The sequence below is a fragment of the Cavia porcellus genome, unplaced genomic scaffold (genome assembly GCF_034190915.1).
Source record: "Cavia porcellus strain 051 isolate PalLab524CR breed Dunkin Hartley unplaced genomic scaffold, mCavPor4.1 scaffold_16, whole genome shotgun sequence".
NCBI lineage: Eukaryota > Metazoa > Chordata > Mammalia > Rodentia > Caviidae > Cavia > Cavia porcellus.
The window spans coordinates 321,464-345,532 of NW_026947499.1; the positions used below are offsets into that span (position 1 = coordinate 321,464).

General features: G+C 40.6%; 1 protein-coding gene and 1 non-coding gene across 17 annotated transcripts in view; one reads left to right on the forward strand and one right to left on the reverse strand.

Annotated features, from left to right (window-relative positions):
* Positions 1-24,069, forward strand: part of Chfr (checkpoint with forkhead and ring finger domains) — a 69,877-nt gene that overhangs the window by 15,271 nt on the left and 30,537 nt on the right. For 11 of the 16 annotated variants that reach the window (XM_063225398.1, XM_063225400.1, XM_063225402.1 and 8 more), the window contains one exon: positions 5,357-5,477. In XM_063225398.1, coding sequence (XP_063081468.1) covers positions 5,357-5,477 — 121 coding nt within the window. The other 5 variants (XM_004999369.3, XM_003461121.4, XM_013148554.3 and 2 more) reach the window with 4 other exon arrangements.
* LOC111755695 (U6 spliceosomal RNA) lies at positions 19,161-19,264 on the reverse strand. The gene has a single exon (XR_002790246.1). It is a non-coding gene; the product is annotated as a U6 spliceosomal RNA (small nuclear RNA).

The following is a 24,069-nucleotide window of genomic DNA, read 5'->3' on the forward strand; positions in this document are numbered from 1 at the left end:
CACTGGAGGCCCCACTGCTGTTGGGGGTCTGAGCACAGGCACTGCCATCACCTTCGCCATGTAACTTCCAGTGCATGGAGCATGAGCACAGCAGCTAGGGTAGGTGAGGCACCTCAGAGCCACATCCCTCTTTCCTGACCCCGGCAAAGTACTGTGGTGCTGGTGCTGGCAGGCTGGCCGGCTGGCTGTTTAAAAGCTTGCCAGGCCTTGGTGGAGTTCTTGCCACCTACAGCCACCTGCAGTAGCATGTAAACACCAACTCTGCTGTGCAGGTCCCTAAGAGCTGTCCACTGCACTAAGCCAAACTGGACCAGGCCACCCCAGGGAACTCTCCATGCACTGCATCATTTATTTGCATTCTTAAAGATCAGTTATTGAACAATTAACTTAAAGAATAACTTTTTGGGCTGGGAATTTAGCTCAGCGGCATAAGCGCATGCCTTACAAGCAGGCAGTCGTGAGTTAGATTCCCGGTACCAATAAAAAAAAGACCAAAAAAAAAAAAAGAATGACTTTTTATCAAAGACAGAAATCTTAGCCTGTAATGTAGCAAAATTTCTCTGAACTGAGAAGGCAGAAATTGCCATTTGTGGCTCAGTTAAGGCTGAATGCTTCTCTAGTGGGGCAGGGTCTCCTTGTCCCTCACTGCTTCTTTCTTATCTAATTAAAAGCAAAGCCAGAGAGCTTAAGCTCTGTTGGTGGTCTTCTTGCTTGGGCTTGATTTTAAAGTCATGCTTCAAGACAAAGCCTTTGTTGTCCTTTTAAAGACTGAAGTACTTTTTGATGCAAATCCACAAAAGTAAAATTCAGGAATCAAGCGTGCAACAAACATATCTATATATCTATGTACATCTGTATAAATCTCTGGTTCTTGAGACTGTTGCCCCATCTTTAACAACTAATAAAATCAATACATTTCTTTCCCTTTTGTTTCTTGTAAGCCTGTTTGTGTCTCTCTGGCTTCTCTTAAGCCTGTTTCTCTCTCTGGCTTCTCTTAAGCCCATTTCTGTCTTATCCCAGGTCCAATACCTGGTATTAATATCAGTTCATCACAGTGATGAGTAACTGACCACTACCAGTGCACTTTTCCCTTTTGCACTCCAAATGAGAAGTGTCCCTTGCCCACTGTTCTTACTCCAGTCTGTGTTCATGCACCAATTCTAGCATCCAGCTGCAGCTTTAGATGTTGGGGGAGCAGGAGGGGATAGGAAAATTTTTTTTAAAAAGATGAAAGATGGGGTCAGGTGGAGCCCTCTCTTCTGATGGGAGAAAAAGAACTGTTCAACCACTGTAGGGGATGTTCATTTATACATTTAGCAAGAGTAAAGTCATGTGACACCCCTTTGCTAGCATCCCATTGCTTGGATTGCCTTGGGGCTTGGAACAGCTTGTTTGCCAAGGCATTCATTGCTCTCTGACTGGCCTGCACATGTGGTCAGTCTCCAGCTTCAGCTGCTCCCTACATCTCTGTACCATGTGTTACCCCTGCCCTGAAAGTCTAAAAATACTTTTAAGTGTGATTTTTTTGTACTCATTTTTATATTTCTAGACCCTCTTAGAGTTTCTAGAACCTTAATTGATCAATATCTGTTTTAGAAGAGAGCTAAGAGAGCTAGGTAGAGGGAGAGGAACGGAGACACTTCCATAGCCTAGGAGGCTCCAAAAGAGGACATTCCGGGACAGGGCACGCTAGTAGGAACAGCACGCTGCAGTGACTTCAGTCACATGTTCTGCTCTCAAACAGGATTGGTGCGGAGTGTTTGGCCTGGATGACGCCGCTGACTAAGACCCAGTAGGCTAACCCAAACCAGGTCCCAGCGCCTGCTGGTGCACCCTAGTAGTGAAGCCTTCACTACGTTGACCTGGAGGGGCAGGCCCAGCATAGGCTGCCCAGGTCTGTGTCTCCCTAGTACACTGCAGTGGGCGGGAACACCTAGCCAGCAGATTCAAACAAACTGTAACCCACAAAGAAAAAAAACTGGGCTTCCTATATACGCTTGTATGAAGGAACAAAAAGTATGGGAAGAGGGATCAACAAGAAAGGGTCATCAGTCCCCAATGCTGAGAACACTGATCCAGGAAAGGTAAATGCAAAGGAGAATGAGGACCAAAAACATGCAATATCAGACACGGCACCGAGAGACATAAAACGATGTCTCCGGAGCCTCATAAACAAGTTCAAAAGTGAAGTATTTAACGAAATAAAGCAAGATATAAATAGAATAGTTAAAGAAATGCTAAGCACCACCCAAGAAAAAACAGATGGTGGAATGGAAGAACAGAAAAAAAGGGGAGAATTGCTTGATGGAGAAAATAGAGAAAACATAGAATATGTGAAGCAGGTTCAAAGACATTACCAGGAAACTAAAAACTCTATTGAAAGCTGGCATAACAGCTTGAAAGAAATTAAGGATAGATTATCTGAACTAGAGGGCAGGTTTGTATTGTGGGAGCATGAAATGAAAAACTTCTTAAAAATAACAAGAAAACAAACAGCAATAATACAAAGACTAGAAGATAATAAGAGGATCTATAACTTAAGAATGTAAAAGAAGAAGTAGGGACACAAAAAAATGAACTACAAAAGCTATTCACAGAAATAATCCAGGAGAATTTCCCTAATTTAGCAAAAGGTAAAGATACTCAGATGTATGAGGCATACAGGACCCCAGCCACCTACAACCCAAACAGAGCTACACCCAGGCATATAATAATCAAAATTCCAGAAATCCAATAAAAGAACAGAATATTAAAAGCTGTCAGAGACAAGAAACAGATCACTTACAAGGGAACACCCATCAGAATTACAGCAGATTTCTCAGCACAAACCATCAAATCACGAAGAGCATGGGGGGAAATAATTCAAGCTTTGAAATATAATAACCTCCAGTGAAGACTGATATATTCTGCACAACTGTCCCTAGAAATTGATGGAAAAACAAGGTGCTTCCAGGATAAAGAGGAACTAGGGGAATTTGCAACCACCAATTCAACTCTACAGAGAATACTGCAGGATATTCTTAAAAAAGAAAAATACCAAGATTCCAGAAACAGGCCACAAGAGTGGAGCAGAAAGCGAAATGAAGAGGACAAACTAACAGCTAATGACAGAAAAAGAGCTCAACAGAAATGAGGCAGAGAAGGTTGGATGGTAGGAACAGCTATTTTGCAGAAAACAAGACATCATAATAGCTAGTACTGATTTAAAGTCCCATCAAGCTTTTGTTCTTCTGTCTCCATTGGTCTTAACATGTTGTATCTTATTGGATTTTATTATATGTGATAATATAAACAAAAACTTTTATAGACAAGGCGATTATATAGAAGCCATTATTCATTTTCTATTAGTTGATTCTGTAATACTGTAATATTGTAATTATCTTGAATGGTTTTACATTGTCTTGATATGTTTGATGCCAGAGTACATAAAGTACATTCAAAGATTTCAAGGAAAGAGACACTATGGTAACTACTTTTATGTCGGGATATCTTGTGGTAAAACACTATTTTGCTTAAATGGTTATGTTTTGACCTACACTGTTTTGTTTTTATGCCCTTTTATCTCAATCTCCTTTTTTTATTATTTACTTTTTATTTTTATCTTTTTAATTAAGTGAATAAATAAAAAATAGCAGGATATATTATAGTAACCTACTTTGATTTCCTATTAACTTAATTTTGAAACCCTGTATTGCTCTCACCATCTTGTTTTGACTGTTTTTCCTCTATTCTGTTTTGCTTGATAGTACCAAGTTCGAAAGTATAGGCAACAACTGTGAAGACAGTAAGATTCATTATGACGCCCATTCTGGTTGACTATTATCTTCTTATGAAGTCCTGTAATGTCTCCAATGTTTTGGTTTTATTGGTTTTGTTCTTTACTATTTTGTTCAATTTTATTATAACTGATGATATAGGCAATTCTTTTTAAAATAGCAAGAGGCAGTATAATAACCATTGTTGATCACCTTGTATTTTGTTTTTACATTATGTATTATGTCCATCCTTTTGATTTGACTGACTCTGTTTTGTTATGTCACATTTGGTTTTACTCTGTTCAAAAAAAAGTAATAAGAACTGTGGGAATAATAAAACCCAAAATGTGTAATTGTCATTGTACAAAAGAGAGGAATAGAAAAGTGCTCTAAAGGATATAACTGCATGTATATTTAAATGTATAAGATAGATAACCATATTACTGAGTTTTGTTGGATCATTGAACAGAACTGTTTGCAGTCTCACTGTTTGAAAGTCCACTTTATATGCTTTAATTTTGTAATTTGAACAACTATTTCTAAGATGACAGTATGTAATCTATTAACTAGTGATTTCCTACTGTTTATTTTTTTTTGAGATTCTGTATAACTTTTACCCTTTTTCTGTTTTTTTTTTCTTTTTCTCCTTAAATAAAATTTTAAAAAAAGAGAGAGAGCTAGGGAAGTATTTGTTCTGATTTGAGAGCAGAACTACCCCTAGAGGAAGGAAAGTGCCTTTTCTTTGAAGGACCAGGAAGTGTGACTGTCATTTGCAAATAAAGTCCAAGCATCCCAGAGGTCTTGTACTATGGGACCATTCCTGCTTAGCTAAGAACTGCTCTCAAATACCAGTGGCACTCTTTGAGAACCACTGTGCTTAACTAAAGACAGCCTCCTCTTTCATATTCTATGGACTGGATAAATAACTCAATGATAGATATTTTCTTTTCTTTTCTTTTCTTTTCTTTTTGTCTTTTTCATTTTTATCGGTACCGGGGATCCAACTCACGACCACCTGCTTGCAAGGCAGGTGCTTATGCCGCTGAGCTAAATCCCCAGCCCCAATGATAGATATTTTCATAATACTTTTGTTTATCTGTCAAAGCATAATGTGCAATTAGTATATCAGGTTAGTTATCCATAACTATCTAACAAAGTACCCTGAACCTCAGTAGCTAAAAACAATATTATCTCATAGTTTCTACGGTTTGGGGAGTGCCAGACACCTGCCTCACTGGCTGTGGATCTGCATCTGTGACACAGTAAGCAGGTTGTCAAGAAAGGCTGCACCTGTCTGGAGGTCCAATGGGAAAATTAAGTCTCAATTCTTTGCCATGCGGGCCTTTCCACATAGCTGTCCTGGTGGGGCTGTTCAGAGAAACAGTTCCCAAGAAGGAAATCATATTTTCTTATAACCTAATGTGGGAGGTGCTGTCCCATCACTTTGTTCTGTTCTGTTCACTGGAGTTAAGTCAGGCCAGCCTGCTTGGGAGGGACGACAAAAGAAGCAAAGGGCACTGGCCACCAATGAATGAGAGCCCTTCTGTTCCATAAGACCTCACAAGACTCGCTTCTGATTCAGCAGGAATTGTGCTTTTCAGATATCGTTTGAGGACATTGCTGTGGACTTCACATGGGAGGAGTGGCAGCTTCTGAACCCTCCTCAAAAGAACTTGTACAGAGATGTACTTCTGGAGAACTACAGCAGCCTTGTCTTCCTGGGTGAGATACTCAGTGTGTATCCATTACTTGCAGGGGGCTTACTGATTTGGATATAAGTTTTAGGTATCAAAGAGGCTGGATATCTAAACCGATTTGGAAGATTTAGTCATTTGCTTCATTTTACAGCCTTTGAAATAAAAATTTCTCACACTTTAGTCTCTTAGCTCAAGCAACTGGGTCCAAGTCATTTGTTTTCCAATTACCAGGTTATCAGATCATCAAGTCTGATGCAGTTTTCAAGCTAGACCAGGGAGAGTCCTGGATAATAGATGATGAAATTCTAAGTCAGAACTTTCCAGGTGACAAATATTCGATTATGTTAGAAACAATGGAAGTTATCTCAGGTTTTTGGTGATAAGTACTTTCACAATGTTGGTTATATATTTTACTTAAAGTTCCTAAATAGTTAGGTTCAAGACTGTTATCTTGATTTACTGTGGTTTTTATTTAATCTTCTCTATGACCTAGTTTCCACAACTGTCTTTCTGTTTTGCAGTACTGGGGATTGGATTCAGGGCCTTCATACTGAGCTGCATTCCTAGCCCCCCCCCTTTCTTTTTTAAATTCTGAAATAGGGTCTCACTAAATTGCTGAGTTGCTTGGATTGAGATTCAGCTTATAGTTCTTCTCCTTCAGCCTCCCTGAGTGCTGAGACATGAGACACTATACCCTCTCGGGTATGTACCTATGTAGTACACAGATCTACAGCCAGTCATCTAGAGCCCTGCCTCTTAAAATAAAGTAGTTCTTTTTAATTAGCTACCTTCTCTGCCTTCTTCCCACCCTCAAGTCTAACCTGTAGAAACAGGCTGCTATCTTCCTGTGAGAGAAAAAAACAATTTTTTCTCATTTATTTATTTAGTTTTGTCTTTTTAAGTCAGGGTTTCACTATACAGTTCAGACTGGCCTTAACCACATTATGTAGCCCAGACTGGCCTCAAACTCACAGCAGTCCTCCTGCCTCAACCTCCTGAGAGCTGGGATTACAGGCGTGCACCACCATGCTTGGATTTTTTTCTCATTTTAAATGATACTTATTACAAATGAGTTTTATTTCAATCTAAAACCACTTAAGAAGTGCCTGCCTGGAAGTATGAGGTCCTGAGTATTATTTTTTAAAAATCTGTACAAGGGATCTAACTCATGACTGTACACTTGCAAGTCAGGTGGTTATCCTGCTAAGCTAAATCCCCAGCCCGATATCCTGAGTTTTACTCCTGGTCGTCAAAATTAAAAAAAAAAATAAAAGCACTTAAGTTACTTTTTTTCCTCTTATTTGACAGATTTACTTTAAATCCACAGAGAGACTAGAACAAGGCCCCATGAATTTAGAATACAAATCTAATACCTTAATCATAGTGAGGAGGCTCTGCCTCTACTTTTTTCTCAATAAAATATTCAATAACTCACTATTTGAGCATGAAGCACATAGTTTAACATGCAAGTTAATAATGAAGATTAATGATACAGAAGGAACTGCTTAAAAGTTTAGTATATGAACAGCATTTATGCACTGAGGAGTGCATCAGTGAAACCACAAAATTGAGCTGGGTGTGGTGGCACACTCCTGTAATCCCAGCACTTGGGAGGCTGAGGCAGGAGGTTGCAGATTCAAGACCAGCCTGGGCTACAAAGTGAGCCCTAAGCCAGCCTGAACCAAACAGTGAGATCCTGTCTCAAAAGACCAAAAAAAGAAAGAAAAAAACACAAGCCTGTCCTCTGCCTTCATGAGGTTTATACTATCCTGGGAGAGACAGCAGGAGATGAATATGTATTGGATAAGCACTGAAGGGATTAAGTTGGGTATCTGTTAGTGTGGTATGTCAGGATATTTGGATTTAGCCTGGCAAGGTGGTACATGCATGTAATCCTACCTCTTGAGGCTGAGTCAGAAGGACTGCCCCAAGTTATAGGCCGACCTAGGCTACACAATGAGGTCAAGCCCAGTTTGAACTAGAGCCAGACCCTGTCTTAAAAAAAATAATATTTAGATTTTAAGGGCCAAGCATGCCAAAAACATGCCGAATAGAACAGTGAGGGCAGATGTCCTAAAGCAGAAAATGTCTTTGTGCTCAACTTAGAATATTATGAGATTGTCTTAGGAGATAAAGTTGAAGAGCTTTAAGAAACCAGGCTGTATTAGGGCTTTGATGGCATGATGAAATTTTAAATTTATCAGAGTTTTCAAAGAGAGGCATAAAAAGTCCTGATTGGGCTGGGGATTTAGCTCAGCAGCATAAGCGCCTGCCTGGCAAGCACAATGTCATGAGTTTGATCCCTGATACCAAAAAAAAAAGTCATGATTCTACTTTGTAAAGATTCGTGGATACTGTATAGAGACTACGGTTGGGAGCTAGACTAGATATAAGAATATAATTTTGGAAAATAGGATGAAATAAGGGTTGGTGGCCAGCATGTGGCACAAACATTGTGAAATTTATGTGTTTTCCCATAGATAACACTGATAATGGTCCACCTGTTTTCCAAAATAACAGTTATTTTGACCAGGAAGGAAGTACATGGTATAATCTCAGCACTCAGGAGGGGAAAACAGAACAGGTATTAGTTAAGGACAGGCTGGGCTACATAGTGAGTATAAGGGTCAGCCTAAACTACACAGTGAGACCTGGGCTCAACCTCCATACCAAAACACCAAGGTTTTTTTTCACCTCCTCTAAGATTTTCTGACACAATTGACTAAACCTTTAAATCTATAGCTGAACTGCTTTATTGTTTGGTATCAGTTAATTCAGTAATTTGAAAACAACACATACGTATGTTAGGTTTGTTTTAGGGATTTTTTGAGGGAGGGCAGTACTGAGAATTGAACCCAAGGTCTTCTCCCTGAGCTACCTTTAATTTTTTTATTTTGAGACAGTTTTCCTAAATTACCCATGCTGGATTTGAACTTGTGATCCTCCTCCCTCAGCCTTGCACACTGCTGGGATTACGGATGTGTGCCACCACACCTGAGTATATTTTTAAATTTTAGATCTTCATTTTAACTTGAAACTGTTGTTTTTCTACTCACACTTGTAAACAACTTGCTATAAATTTTTAAAGTGGATTTCACAGTTATTATGTCTATCTATGATTCTTGGTTTTGAGTTCCAAACTTCTCTCCATTATCTTTCATCTCAATGAATTGTATCATCTTTACTCATGCATCGTATCAGCAAATCAAGTTCTTTCTTCATTCAAAATTCTTATATTTAAGGATTAGATTCCCTTCACTCAAAAAAAAATTATCTCTTAGAAGCCAGGTATACTGGTACATATGCAGAATCCAGGTACTCTAGAAGGCTGACACAGGAGGACTACAAATTCAAACCTAGCTAGGGCAACTTTTAATGATTTAGCCAGACCCTTTCTCAAAATAAAAATAACTGCAAAGGCCCTGAGCTCAATCCCTAGTAGACACCCACCCTGCAAGTTATCTCTCTCAGTTGCTTTGTATTTAAGACCTTGCCAAATCTTTCACCTTGTGGAGAACCTCCTGGGAATATTGCCTCACAGTGGCTAGTAAATAATGTTGTCAAAAAGTAAAAAATAAAAACAAACTTCTTTCAAGATTACTATGAAATTACCTAGTAAGTGGTCCTCTTCTGGAAGTAAATAATTCTACTCACATGGTATATAAGATCTATTTGATATTATACAAAGAATTCTGTGGAATAATTTCTATTGAAAGCCTTACATTTAGATTTAAGATATATAGATTAAACTATAGATCCAACTAAAATCGCTTCTCAGCCTTTTGGCTAAGATCAAGTATAGATCTAACTAAAACGGGATAATGTCCCTAGAAAAAAGTATTAATACTGAGGCCTGGGTAACTCTTAAATAATTCCACAAAGCAGCTATAGTGATGCAGAAGTTAATGATGTCAGTAATGATGTCAGTGATTCAGTTACAATTTTTTTTTGAGACAGGGTCTCACTATACAATTTAGGCTGGCCTTTAGCTCACTTTGTAGCCCAAGCTGGTCTTGAACCCATAATGATTCTTCTGCCTCGGCCTCCTGAGTGATGGGCCTACAGGCGCGTACCACCAAGCCCAGATCAGTTACAATCTTGAATGAGAATGTTTCTTAAATGTAACACTGGTCAAGATACTTCTGATTCTTATCTTTGAGGTGTAAAGGTAATAACTTACATTTACTCTGCATTATATCTAGTTATTTTGTCACTCTCAAAAAGGGGTACTACTATTACTTTTCTGTATATTTATTACTCTCATGTTTCACTGATTGTTAGACTCTGATGATTGTGTACTCAACTTGTGAGGCTCTGTGATGCTTGGGTTCTTAGCTGTGAGGGTCTGATAATTGGTACTTATGTGTAATTAATGTTCTGAAGCTAATAAAGTTCTGGACATATAAAAGAAAATCACAGATGAATGTATGTGTTTATAATTTATTTCTGTTAACATTTTCAATGTCCCATATGTAGATATTATTTGAAAGTTCTCCCCATCCCAGGATCTTAAGCTTCATTTAAAAAACTTAATTCATATTCATAATTATTGAGTATATTACATTTTTTCCATTTTAGAAGTCTGACTAGACAGTAATTCCAAAATACGGCATCAAGACAATCAAGACAAAAGTATGCAGACAGGCCACGGATATGATGTTTTGGGGAAAATATTTAATTCAAGCATGAATTTTGTTCATTTAGGAATGAGACTTCATGAATGTGCCTCAGGATAAAAAAGTTTGAAACACCCTTTTGATTTTCTTATTCTAAAATATAACTGTAGCAGAAAAAATTTGATGAGCTCAGTAAAAAAATTTGTTTTTATAAAACACCTGACAATATGTTTGGTGAAATAAAATACCATTACTTTAATAAATTTAGAAAAACCAGCAGCAAAGATTCATGGCTTATTTCAAAACATGTAACACATATAGGAGTCTATTTATATATGGAATGTGGCAAAGTTTTTAATAAGTCACCATTTACTGTGCACCAGAGAACTCACACAGGAGAGAAGCACTACCAGTGCAGTGAATGTGGGAGAGCTCTCTCAAAGTCCTTGCTCACTTTTCACCACAGGACTCACTCAGGAGAAAAACACTATGGGTGTGGGGAATGTCCCAAGGTTTTCAGCCAGAAGTCACTGCTCATTCTGCATAAGAGAACTCATACTGGAGAGAGGCCCTATGCATACAGTGAATGTGAGAAAGCCTTCGGCAGAAAATCTCAGACATCAGGTAAAGACATCAGGTCATTCACACAGTAGAGAAGCCCTATGACTGCAGAGACTGTGGGAAAGCTTTCTGCCAGAAATTGAAACTCATCACACATCAAAGAATTCATACAGGAGAGAAACCCTATAAATGTGATGACTGTGAAAAGGCTTTCTTTTGGAAGTCACAGTTGATTACTCATCATAGGTCTCATACAGGAAAGAAACCTTATACATGTAATGAGTGTAAAAAAGCCTTCAGCAGGAATTCACTCCTCATTCGGCATCAGACGATTCACACAGGAGAGAAACCTTGTAAGTGCAATGAATGTGGTGAAGCTTTCATTAGAAAGCCACAGCTTGTCAAACATCAGGTAACCCCCACTGGGGAGAGGAATCACCAATGCAATGATTGTGAAGAAGCCTTATTCAAGAGGTCACAACTAATGATACATCAAAAACTTCACTTAGGAGGAAAACCTTATGGGTTTGTGGACTGTGGAAAAACCTTCTTTGGGAAATCACAGCTTCTCAAAAATCAGAGAACTCATACTGGGGAGAGGTCTTATGAAAGCAGTGAATGCGGGAAAGCCTTTACCAAGAAATCAAGCCTGATCTCACACCAGAGAACACACACAGGTGAGAAGTCCTATGAATGCAATGAGTGTAGGAAAACTTTCAGTGAGAAATCCAGTCTCATTCTTCACCAAGAGGACCCATACTGGGGAAAAGCCCTTTGAATGTAGTGACTTCAGGAAAGCTTTTACCTGGAAGCAACAGCTCCTGAGGCATCAGAGAATTCACACAGGGGAGAAGCCCTTCAAGTGTAGTGAGTGTGGGAAAGCTTTTGTTCAGAAGGTGCAGTTCATTAAACATCAAAGAAATTACACTGGAGAGAAAACCTACAGATGTAGTGATTGTGCTAAAGCTTTCTTTGAGAAGGCACAGCTTATCATCCATTAGAGAATTCATATAGGAGAGAGGCCTTACAAGTACAGTGAATGTGGGAAATCTTTCACTAGAACGTCACACCTTATGAGGCATCAAAGAATTCATACAGGAAATAAATATTATGGATGTAGTGATTATGGGACCACAGGAAGTCACAATTCATGCTACATCAGAGGAATCATGTGATACAGAAGCCATATAAGCACAGTGACTGTGGAAAGCTGCTCTCTAACGTCACACAGACACTTTTGAGGATGTATATCAGACATCCCTGATAAGAAAGTAACTACTGGAGAAGCATTTATACAGAATCAAGAGTCACTAATTCAGAAAAGAGGTTGTAAAAGTAGACAATGTGGAAAACCTTTCTCCCAGGAGATGCACCGCATCACCAGTTGGATGATACCCCATGGTAAAATGTTACCAGTATTTTTTTTGTCTTTTTCATTTTTATCAGTACCAAGGATCGAACTCACGACCGCCTGCTTGCAAGGCAGGTGCTTATGCCACTGAGCTAAATCCCCAGCCCCTAAATGTTACCAGTATTACACTGCTGGCAATACAGTAGTTCAGAGACTTCAAGTCTAAAGTCCAAGTATTCATCATTTAGAAGACCTAAACATGAGAAAAATGGTTGTACCAAGTGAGTCAAAGGTATCAGGACATGGCAACTCACTGAACTGTAGACAGTGTGTACAGAAAGGAACACTGAATGTTACATATCAAGTAATTCATACTGAGAAGTATCCTGATAATTTGAAGAGAAGGATAAGCATGATCCTGTTAAAATAATACCATGAGGAAATTGTATTTACTGTATATGAATTATTAGAAAATGTAGTTAATTTTAAATCACATGTATGTTGACTTAAAAGTGAAGAATTTTGCTTTTTGTTGTGAAATTACATAGATCAGATTAACTCTCTTGCCTTAAACATCCAGAAACAGTACAATATATGTGAAATAATTATTTTTTATTCATGTTTTTAATTAACCCATTATACTTATAAATATTTGTGGGGAAAGTGTGGCATTTTGATATGTGTGTACAAAGGCTGATGATAGTTCATGGTAAGTGGTGCTCTACTCACTTTAGACATTAACTGTTTCCTTACATTAGGAACAATCAAAAACTACTTGGTTATTTACTCTGTAATGTGCAGCTAATCGATGTTAAACACAACAGCCCTGCTGTACTTTGAAACATTGGAACTTACCCTTCCCACCTTTGCATGCACATCCCTGTCCTGCTAACCAACCTCTCTGCATCTTATTGAACACAGTTCCATGGATCTAGAGACCACTGTTCTCTACTGTTTTGAGAGCAGATTGAAATTCCACATGCAGTACTTGTCATTTTGTGCCTGATCTCACTTCTTATAAAGTTTTCCAGTTCCATATGCATTTCTACAAATACCCTTTTTTTTTCCTTTTGATGATACTGAGGATTCAAGTGAAGGTTTTCCCATAAAGGTAAAGGTCCTTTTTTAATTTTTATCTTTGACACAAAGTCTTGCCAACTTCCTAAATTGCTTAGCCTAAGCTTGAACTTGTAATCTTCCTGCCTCAGTTTCCCAGAGTACTAGCATTATAGAATTTTACCACCATTTTATTCTCTTTTTTTTTTGTCTTTTTCATTTTTATCGGTACCAGGGATCGAACTCACGACTGCTTGCTTACAAGGCAGGCGCTTATGCCGCTGAGCTAAATCCCCAGCCCCCCACCATTTTATTCTTTATATGGCTGAATAATATCCCAGCATGTACAATCTCCTTTATCTATTCATGGATCAGTGGACACTTAGGTTGATTCCATAACTTCACTCATGATAGTTTTTAGACACATGATAAGCACAGAAGAAACAGCAGTGGCATTTAGAGATGTCACAACAACTCAAATTCGCAGGGAAAGGTGCTGTAGAGAAGGAGGCTTTGGGGAGACGGGGTCCAAAAATCTGCAGGGAAACCCTGTTAATACTTAGGCTTAGTCAATATTCAGATATTTGTAAAAGGAAACTTCTGAGACTAGGAAAGAGAGCACTGAAAAACCAGAGGCTGAAACCTGAGGATCAGGAAGGTCGGAATATTTCAGATTCCCAACAACCAGAGTGGAAACAACAAATGATCTTCTTTTAGAAGTGGAGCTAATTAGCCCTAAATGAAAACCTACTCTATGCCAGTGTGGTGACACACACCTGTCCCTGTGGTTTCAGCCACTCAGGAAGTTGAGGTAGCAGGATAGCAGGTTTGAGGCAAGAATGGGGACTTAACAAGACACTGTCTCAAAAAAATTATTTTAAATGGCTAGAGATAGAGCTTAGTGATTCCTGGGATCAGTTATAAGTATCAGAAAATAAACAGACAAAAAAAATTACTGTAGGGCCTTTGTACCACCTATCCTATCACAAATTCTGTGATAAAGCAAAGATGATTTTCCTGAAATTAAATCAGTCTTGCTTCACGCATCATCCCACGAAGCAAAAGAAGTTAAGCAAGCTTCCCAAGGAGCCCAGTGTGGTTGGCACCATACCTTATCATCTGATAAGTATCTCCTTCTGCTGGGTGGCTCTCACCTTACTCCAGCAGTCTGGGAGAGGTGGTGCAGGAGAATCACAAACTCAAACCCAGCCTGAGTACTTTACCAACTTAACAAATCCTGTCTCAAAACACAAAAGGGTAAAGAGGTAGCTCAGTGCAAAGGCCATGGGTGGTGTCTCCAGTACCATACACACAAATGAGTTCACCTTTCTGTTGCCTTATGTTTCTTCTTGTTGGCATAAAAACTTCATTTACAGAGAAATTGCTGTTACTCAGCTGCACAGGTGCTTTCTTCCCATTAGGTTTGTGAGGTTTTCTTCTTGGACAATTCTGGAAGGAGATGCTGTTCAGTGAAATCTCTGTTAATAAATTTGTGTGTCACACTGGTCCTATACTTAAGGAATTCACTATTGAATAAAATAAATATTTTAAGCCACATGTAGTGCAACACATTTGTAATCTTAGACACTGGGGGGTTAAAAGGATTGTGAATTCAAGTCTAGCTTAGGCTACTTAGTGAGGCCCTGACTCAAAATAAAACACTTTTAAAAAAAGGAATGGGGATATTGCTCAGTGTGAAATCACTGAGTTCAATATGAGGTGTTGGAAGACAAAGAAAAAGAAGAAGATGAAGGGGAACAGGAAAGGCAAGAGGAAGGGTGGTGGGGAGGTAGCAGAGAAAGAGAAATAGTTTCAGATTTGGTGGAATATAGCATTACTAAGGTGCCTTTAATAGTTTCTTTGTAATATTACTGAGATGATCTATATATATGCTGGGTGTTTTGGTTTTGGTTTTTTGAGAGAGTTTCACTATGTAGTTCAGGCCAGCTTTGAATTCACTATGTAGCCCACGCTGGCCTCAAACTCAGTGATTTTCCTCCCTCAGCCTCTTGTGTGCTGGGATTACAAGTGTATGCCACCACATGATGGTTTCCTCTGTCTGAATTCTTCCATCCCCCCTTCAATCAAAATACAGGCCCTTCTGCTTCATGCTATCCTTGTAAATTTTATCTCGCATGATAGCTCTGCAGCACAGCAGGCAGTGTAACTTCTCATGGCAAATTGAACAGAAAGAAATTCAACTAAGTTTGATCTAAAGTATGCTTTCCTCCACAGGTTTACACCTGATTCCATACTCCGTTGCCAGATCTTATATGCCTTCATAAGTAGATTTTTTTGGTGGGATCTTTGCATATCATTATTTTATGTAGATATTCTTAATATCCTGTCATTGAGACTGTTAATTTCAGAAAGCTAAAAGTAAACTAGGGAACACCAAATTTATTTAACAATACCTGAATCATTTAAGATCCCCAGCAAAGAGATGTTGTGTTCACTGTGAGATGAATGGAAACAGAAATGGAAGTAGAAGGTGATTTATAACTTGAGGTTATCACTCAAAACACTCCTGTCACTTTTATATTCTTAGAGCTGGATGTGTATCTCAGTCAGAGTGTATACTTAGCATGTGTGAGGCCTTGGATTCAATTACTAGCACCAAAAATACTTTTAAAACACAAATCAAGGTCAGACTACAATAAAGGGTCTCAGGGTAGCAAATTAACCACATTAACTTTTGAGTGTTAATTTTGAGTCATTTGGTGAGAGGAGCATTAAACAATGATCTTACTCAGGCACGGGGAACACACTTAATAGTTCCACAATCAGGAGGCTGAGGCAGGATTGCTTAAGCTCAGGAATGTAAGACTAGCTTGGTAGCACTGCAAAACCTTGGCTCAAAAACAAAACTAAACAAACAACTGGTGTTCCCACTGCAGCTACCCAAACAATACTGCAGGCTCATGTCCAAGCCATGATGGCATGAGGAAGCTCTCCAAGGGTGTGAATGAAGTGTACATAGTGTCTGGTTCTGAATAGTGCTTGCACAAGGGAAGACATGTCAGAGTATGAAACCTGAGACCTAGGACCAGCTCTACTCCACATAAAAGGGTGGGCAGGTGGCTGTTTGGACATGAGCATTCTGCGGAGATGTGCAGTCGAGAGTCTCTGTCCTGACGTGTTCACTGAATAAACTGTTTCATGAATGGATATATGTGAGTGTGGTCACTGAAAAGAATTTGCAGATTCTGGCATTCATCCCAACTAGATATCCCAAACTAAATCTGATCCATATCCAGTGTGCTGTAATCCATGTACATGTAAGTCAAATAAGGAGCACTTTGTGCTTCAGCTGTAGGTAAAGATCAGTGTTGTGCCCTGAATAGAGCTCACTAGGCTGGAGACTGCAGAATGAGCATGGCTAACCTTAAGGACTCCTCAGACCTTTGAGGCGTAAATGTATAGTGTTAACAGTAAGCTAGAGGCACCAAAAGCATCACTTCCACAAAAGAGATGAGGCAGTGCAGAGAAGGGTCACCACACCTATCCTGTCTGTGGAGCAGGTCTTGGGAAGGTCACAGGGATGGAAATTCCAGATACCAACTGATGCAAATCCATATGTTAACAGGCTGCTTCTTGCTGAAGACCACAAGGAAGTGAGGGATGATGCCAGAACTGGACTCCATATCTCGATACCAGCACTCTGCCTGGGGTTCCTTTCCTATTACAATGCCTTTACCACATGAACAGATGCAGTCATGTTCCTGCTTTGGCTGATGCTGGAGCGCAGGGTTAAATTGCATGCTGCTGCCTTGGAAGAGTTTTGCAGCAGAAGGATCAAGCCAGCATCTCTGACGTTTGTCAGTGCAGTGGTACCTTTCTTTGGGTGCAAGGATGGTTATGGTAGGTTAGCTCAGCATTCATGCAAACATTTCACCAAGATGATGCTTTGCTCATCTCTCAGAACTCAGAACCCATGAAGGTCCCAATTCCAGGTGGCAGAAGTTGGCTTGAGCCTGAATACACCTCCCTAAGAACAAACCACTCTTTGCCTTACAGTTAGTACACTGTACTTCCCCTGCTCAAAACAGTGGTTTTTTCAGGTAACTCAAAATCTTTACATTATTGATAGATTATACCAGAAAGATCGAGGACCTGCAAAGATCAGAGGAAACTATGCTTAATTAACATTGTTAGTCATTTTACTACTGTGTATATTTTTAGGAATTATTTAAGCCCTTTAGGCTCCAGTTTCCCAATCTGTAATACACGTAGTATAAAAGGAGCAGCAAGGGCCAAAGTGTGAGTTGAACCAAAGCTGGAGGGCTGTCGGTAACAGGTGGGCCCCACCTTCCCAATAGGTGCAGTTATACAGTGCTGGGTCCAGTTCCTGGGAAATGATCATGGGTGGTGGTGGCAAAGGAGAGGCTGAAACCACTGGGATTGAACATAGTGTTCTTCCCATCCAGCTTTGGAACATTTCAGAACAGTTCTTAAATTAGCTAAATGAACAGAATGGAGAAGAAATTAGTACAGGAAGCAAATGGATACTAAAGATGATCAAAGTTATTAACACTATTTAGAGTGTAGCAGAAGATGTTCCTCTAGACAGTATACTTCAATTTGTTAGTTGCTTAGGTGATAGTTCCACTTTTTTCTTTATTTTAACTGTTTTTTTTTTTTTTTTTTTTTTTTGGCCAGGGATTGAATTCATGACCTCGCATTTGCCAGGCAGGCATTTATCTGCTAACCTAAATCCCTGGCAATAGTTCCACTTATAGTTGCTGTTACTTATGTTTCTTAGGAATGGCTGCTCAGCCAGATGTGGTGGCACTCAATCTCAGTACTTGGGAGGCTGAGGCAGGAGGATCATTGCAATTTCAAAACCAGCCTGGGCTACACAGTGGGATGAAGGCCAGCCTGAACTGCATAACAAAACCCTGTCACAAATAAATAAACAAACAAAACGAAACAGCTGATCACTGTGATGCATAGCTGCACACTGTGGTGCATATTGTAAGAACCAATCCCCAATTGAAAAGCCATTCTGACTCTGTACTTCCTGCCTGCTTATCCCACATAAGCCCTAGACCATCAGAGATCAGGACCTGATAGTCTGGCAATGATCCCGATCAGTGCCTGTCAACATAAATCTGCCTCCAAATCCTAGGTGTCATTTTGTTGTTTCTGCTTGCTGTTGCAGAAGAACATACTATATGAAGAACCTCTCAGAAACTGATTGAGAACCAAAAAAAAAAATTGATTGAGAAAAACCACCAATAAACTAATCAAGCAAGTTTTGAAAAATTAATAGATAATAATGCAAGCTATCCATTATTATCCAGGTGTGGTAGTGTATGCCTGTAGTCCTGGCATTCTGAGGGGCTGAGGAAATAGGGTCACAAGTTCAAGTCCAACTTGGGCAACTTACTTAGAAAAGACCCTGGCTCAAAATAGAACCTAGGTGTGATGACTAATGCCTATAATCAGCACTCTGGATGCTGTAAGACTGAGCCTAGCAATTTAGCAAGACACTGCATCAAAAAATCCAAAAATGGGAGGGAATTTAGTTCAGAGGCATAAGCGCCTGCCTGGCAAGCACGAGGTCATGAGTTCAATCCTCAGTACCATGAAAACAAACAAACAAAAAAGATGTAGTTCAGTGTGAAGGCCTTTGGTTCAATCTCTACTATAACACACACACACACACACACACACACACACACACACACACACACACAGAGCAAACGAAACCTATAGGCTGATACATTTGAAAATGTATTTTGCATTTATATAACACTGTTTTTTATTTTCTTTCTTTCTTTCTTTCTTTCTTTCTTTCTTTCTTTCTTTCTTTCTTTCTTTTGAGATAGGTTCTTGCTGTGTGTACACTCCAGGAGTACACTCCAGGCTGGCCTTGAACCAGTGGCAATCCTCCTGCCTCAGCCTCCCAGGCTTGGATGACAAGCCAGGTGTGCACCACCTCACCTGAGTTTTTTCTTTCATTTCTTGTTTTATTCAAAAATAAAAATATAAGCTGGGCATGGTGGCACATGCCTATAGTCCCAGCACTCAGGAGGCTGAAGCAGGAGGATCACAGCAAGTTTAAGACTGGCTTGAACTATATAGTAAGCCCTTGTCTCAAAAAAAAAAGAAAGAAAAAAGAGAAATATAGGAATGCTTTACAAATTTGCATGTCATCCTCATGTAGGGACAATGCTAATCTCTGTATGATTCTAATTTTAGTATATATGCTGTGGAATTAAGCATTATTTGAAAATGTAGATCATATAGATTCATTGTTCAGAAAAAACAGAGACCAAAGTCACTTTATATACTGAAAAAAAGTCCAAAATTTTAGTGAACTCAGTCCAGGAATATAGCCAAGGATAGTGGCAAACACTTGTAATCCAAGCACCTGGGAGGCTGAGAAAGCAAGCTCACTGCAAGTTCAAGGCCATCTTGAATTACAAAGTGAGACCCTGTCTCTTGAGAAACAAAAACTGAGAAATATATTAAGAACAGTGCTGGAGCCAGCACTGTGCCAAGCAGGCACTTAGCTTAGTGGTGTAAGTGCCTGCTTGGCAAACACAAGGTCATGAGTTCAATCCCTGGTACAAAAAAAAAAAAAAGAACAGTGCAGCCAGGCATGGTGGTGCAAGCCTATAATCCCAGCACTTGGAAGACTGAGGCAGGAAGATCACTGTGAGTTCAAGGCCAGCCTGTGCTGCAGAGTGAAACCCTGGCTCAAAAAGACAAAACAAAACAATGCAACACACAGCAACAATACAGTTCACAATAATCAAGATACAGAACCAGCTGAGGTATTTATCAATTTAGTGACTTAGCAAGACTCTATCTTAAAACAAAACAAAACAAAAAAATAAGAATATGGCCAGGATCAATCCTATCAGGGGAAAAAAAGAAAGAAAATGAGCACATAAAACATCTCAATATTCTTTACCTGATTTATCCATTGGTAAAAATTCACCCTCATTTGCTGTGTTTGTGGTCTCCATGAATGTGTGTGTATAATGGATGATGGTTCTTGAGAATTACGTGTGTGTAACCCAGTAGTTAGCAGTGAACTTAATTGTGACAGAATTCTACCAAGTCCCCTAATGTTCGTAATGCTTTCCCTTAAGTCCCCGCCAGTGCTGTGCTCAATCTAGGGTAGAGTACTGCACTTAGATGTTGTGTCCTTTTTTTTTTTGGTTCCAGAATTTGAACTCACGACCTTGCGCTTGCCAAGCAGGTGCTTATGCTGCTGAGCTGTATCCTGAGTACTGCTGTGTCCTTTTGTGTGTTTTGGGGGGAGGGTACTGGGAATCAAACTCAGGACCTCATAATAACCAGTTTGTCTTTTTGAGACAGGGTTTCACTATGCAATTCAGGCTGGCCTTAAACTTGCAGCAATCCTGATGCCTCAGCCTCCTGAGTGCTAGGATTACAGGCATATGCCACTATGCCCAGCTATATGATGTGGTGTCTGTTGAGTCCCACAGACTTACACATTCGCAGATGTGTGCCTTTTGATGAGGTTCCTAAAGACTCTTCATTACTCCCTGCCTTTTGGCAGTGACCCTCATTCAAGCTTGTCTGATGTTTCTTCACAGTGATATCAGGGCATACAAACTTTTTTCTTTTACTCCCTACAGGATGATATGGACTTCATATCAGACTGAATGGATGAACACATAATTTCTATTAGAACAAAGTTTGGGTGGGTTAAGACAGATCAGAGGTGTCATGTTAAAAATTCAGGTCTCTGGACCGGGGATTTAGCTCAGCAGCCTAAGTGCCTTCCTGGCAAGCGTGAGGTCATGAGTTCAATCCCTAGTACCAAAAAAAAAAAAAAAAAAAAAAAGAAAAGAAAAAAAATTCAGGTCTCACCATAATAAACTTGGGGAGTTTTGTCCTTAAAGTCAGGAAGTAACCTGTAGAGTGATAATGTAGCATTTATTAAATATCTAATTCCCCTCAATCCTTTCACGTAACATATTTATGTGTCAGTATAAATGGTTTCATGGAAAAGAAAACTGGCTATTTTTCTTGTTCTATAATTTCTTCTACAATTAGTATTTGGCATTCTTCTATAAAGACTCTTCCTCAGCTGGTATCATTTGGTAATTCTGAAATACAATTTGTACTAGAAACTAGAGGATTATGCTCCAATTTTCCCCTTTACTCAATTTTTAATGTAAAATGTTACACAGAGATGTAGTAATGAGCCCGAAGGATAAAATGATTGAAAAGAAACGAGGAAAGATGAAACCAAAACAAATACTGGAGGGACAAACACAAAACATTTAGTTCAAAGAATAAGCTGAGCAAGATGATGCACTCCTATAATCTCAGTGAGGCAGGAGGATTGTTGAGTTCAAGCTCAGTGTGGGCAATTTAACTAATGCTTAGTAAGACCTTGTCTCAAAAATAGTCTGAAGATGTAGCTCAGTGTGAAGGCCCTGCTCCCCACAAAAGAAAACCACTGTATTACACTTGGCCACAATATTCAGTACAGCAAATGCTGTATAGGTTTTACCCAAGAAGCAATAATTCTATAGCAGTGATGGTGAACCTTTTAGAGCTTTCAATAATTGTAACAAACAGCCCGCCGGGGCATGTGTGCCATCAGTTCACCACCATGGGTTTACAGCATATGGCTTAGGTATGTACCATAGTTAAGCCCTAATGCCCAGGTTCATCGAGCTATACTCTATAATAATCACACAGTGAATTAGCTGGTAAGGCACCTCCCTGTCTTTAATGGATGCCCAGCTGTGAAAGATAGTCTTGTCACTCCCTTTGATACAGGGCACTTGTGGGAACTTGCTGCAGTGATAATGTGAATTAAAAGCTGAAGCACAGCACAGATTTACAGGAAGAAGCTTTGAGAAGATAGGAAAAAGGTTTCAGATTTTCCTCTGGAGACAAGCTACTTCTAATTCACTCATACTGGGGACATAACTATTACCCTTTCCTCTGTCCAGATAAGTGGAAAGTATGCGGAGGCAGACCCCAGGAGGTGGTTGATGTTCCCTTTCCACAGGGTAAGGAGAGGAAAAGAGAGGGGAGCGGAGGATGAGGTAGACCCGGGGCCTGTTGCTTCATCTTATTCCCCCTCTGCTGTTTCTTGCCATAAAACACCGCGCCACACCTGTACATCATGTGATAGTGATTTGAGGCAAATGAGCCTTCTCCATCTTCGTGGATCTGGCTTTGAATGAGGCCTTTTTCCTTTTCTCCAAAATAGTCTCCTTTGGTTTGGTCCGCAAACACACTGCACGTGCAGCTGAGTGGCTCGTATGACACCAGTATTCCAAGTGTGTTTATATATACATACATCCTTTTTAATCAACTTGGATGCTTGCTCCACATTTGCCGCCCTTCAGTTTTTGAGAGCTCCAACAGTGTTGACATTGCCTTGTTCTCCGAGCTGCCTAAAATTTCTCGGCACGGACGAACCTTACTGTCTAGTTTCTCGTCCTGCTAATTTTTTGCCCGGGAGTAGGGTGGGGGACGGCTGAAAGGTAACATGCACGTACAATGGAAAGATGCGGGGAACCTGGCCTCCAAGAGCGATCCAGGTTTACATGGCGAGGACACCGAAGATGCTCTCATCTTGGAGAGCTCGCCCAGTGCGCTCACATTGCCCCATCTTTGTAAATCCACATGTAAAAATGTACGTGTAAAATATGTACGTACCTCCTATTCATATTTTTCTTGTAAAGTGTACAGTTGCTTCTCTATCTAAATGACACCTTACTTTATAGTGGAAAGTATTAAGAACTTGTTCGGACGTCCATCCTAGAAGTTACCCAGTCTCTTTTGCCGTTACGCAACATGGCGTCGAAAGCAACTACTTCCGTAATCGAGTGGCTATGAAGTCGTCCCGGCCAGCTTCAAACATGGCGAATTTACCCACAGCCCGCTGCCGCTCTAGGCGCAGCTCTCGGTGGGCGCCGCTGCCAGCCAATAGTAGAGCGCGCTGCATGGCTCCGCCCGCAGATCAGCTGAGGGACGGCGAGGTCTGTTGACAGCAGCAGCGGTCGTGCTGCCGGTTCCGGGGTTGACGCGGAGCGTGGGGTGAGCGGCTGGGCTGGTGGCAGACGGCGGGCCGAAGCTGTGGGACAAGGGACAAGTGGCGTAGGGGCGAAGCGCGGCGGCGGCCGCCTAAGCTTTTCCTTGCTTGGGGCGGGGCGGCGCCTCCTCCTAAGCTGCGTTTCCGGGTCTCGTAGATGTGAATTCGATGGAACCGCCCGGCGAAGACGAGCAGCCGCTGCTTCCGCAGCCCTGGGGCCGGCTTCTCCGCTTAGGCGCTGAGCAGAGCGAGCCGCACGTCCTTTTGCGGAAGCGCGAATGGACCCTCGGGCGGCGGAGAGGTGCGGGGCAGCGGGCAGGGGTTGGACACTAAGGATGGGAGCGGGAGTCGCAGAAGGAGACCGAGGGCAGGGTCGAAGATCCAGCGGGATGGGAATAGACACTGAGGAGGAGTGGAGGGCACCCGAAGTGCTGGCGGGACCTATGGGGAGCGGGCGGAGCCCACCGGGCGGGGTGCGAGGTGCACAGCGCTTTCCAGTTTTTTCCAGGAAGTGGGCTGTCATGTGACACGTGCCGCTGACTCTTGAGCACTCGGTGTAGATCCCTACAACTTTATGGAGTTGTGCTCCACAACGTCCAGTTGTCATACATCCTCCAGAACGGAATTTTTGTTACAATACAGAAATTTTTCTCTGACTGCAGTGGAGTGAAATTAAGGATCAGTAACAACGAATATTGGAATATTTACAGTTGGGTAGAAATTAAACACTTTTTTTTTTTTGAGATACCATCTCGTGGGCAGGCTAGAAAGGCCTCAGACTTGCGTAGCTCACACTGGTTTCAAACTCTCAGGCCTCCTGCCTCAACCCATAAGTGCTGGTATTGTTGGTGTGTGCCACCATGCCCAGCTAGAAACAGGTTTTTGTAATTGTTAGTTTTACACCTTACAATGTACCTTACAATGCAGTTAGGGCCTTGTGCATGCAAGGCAAAAGCTCTATACTTAGTTTTGTTGAATGTTAGATTTTTTTTTC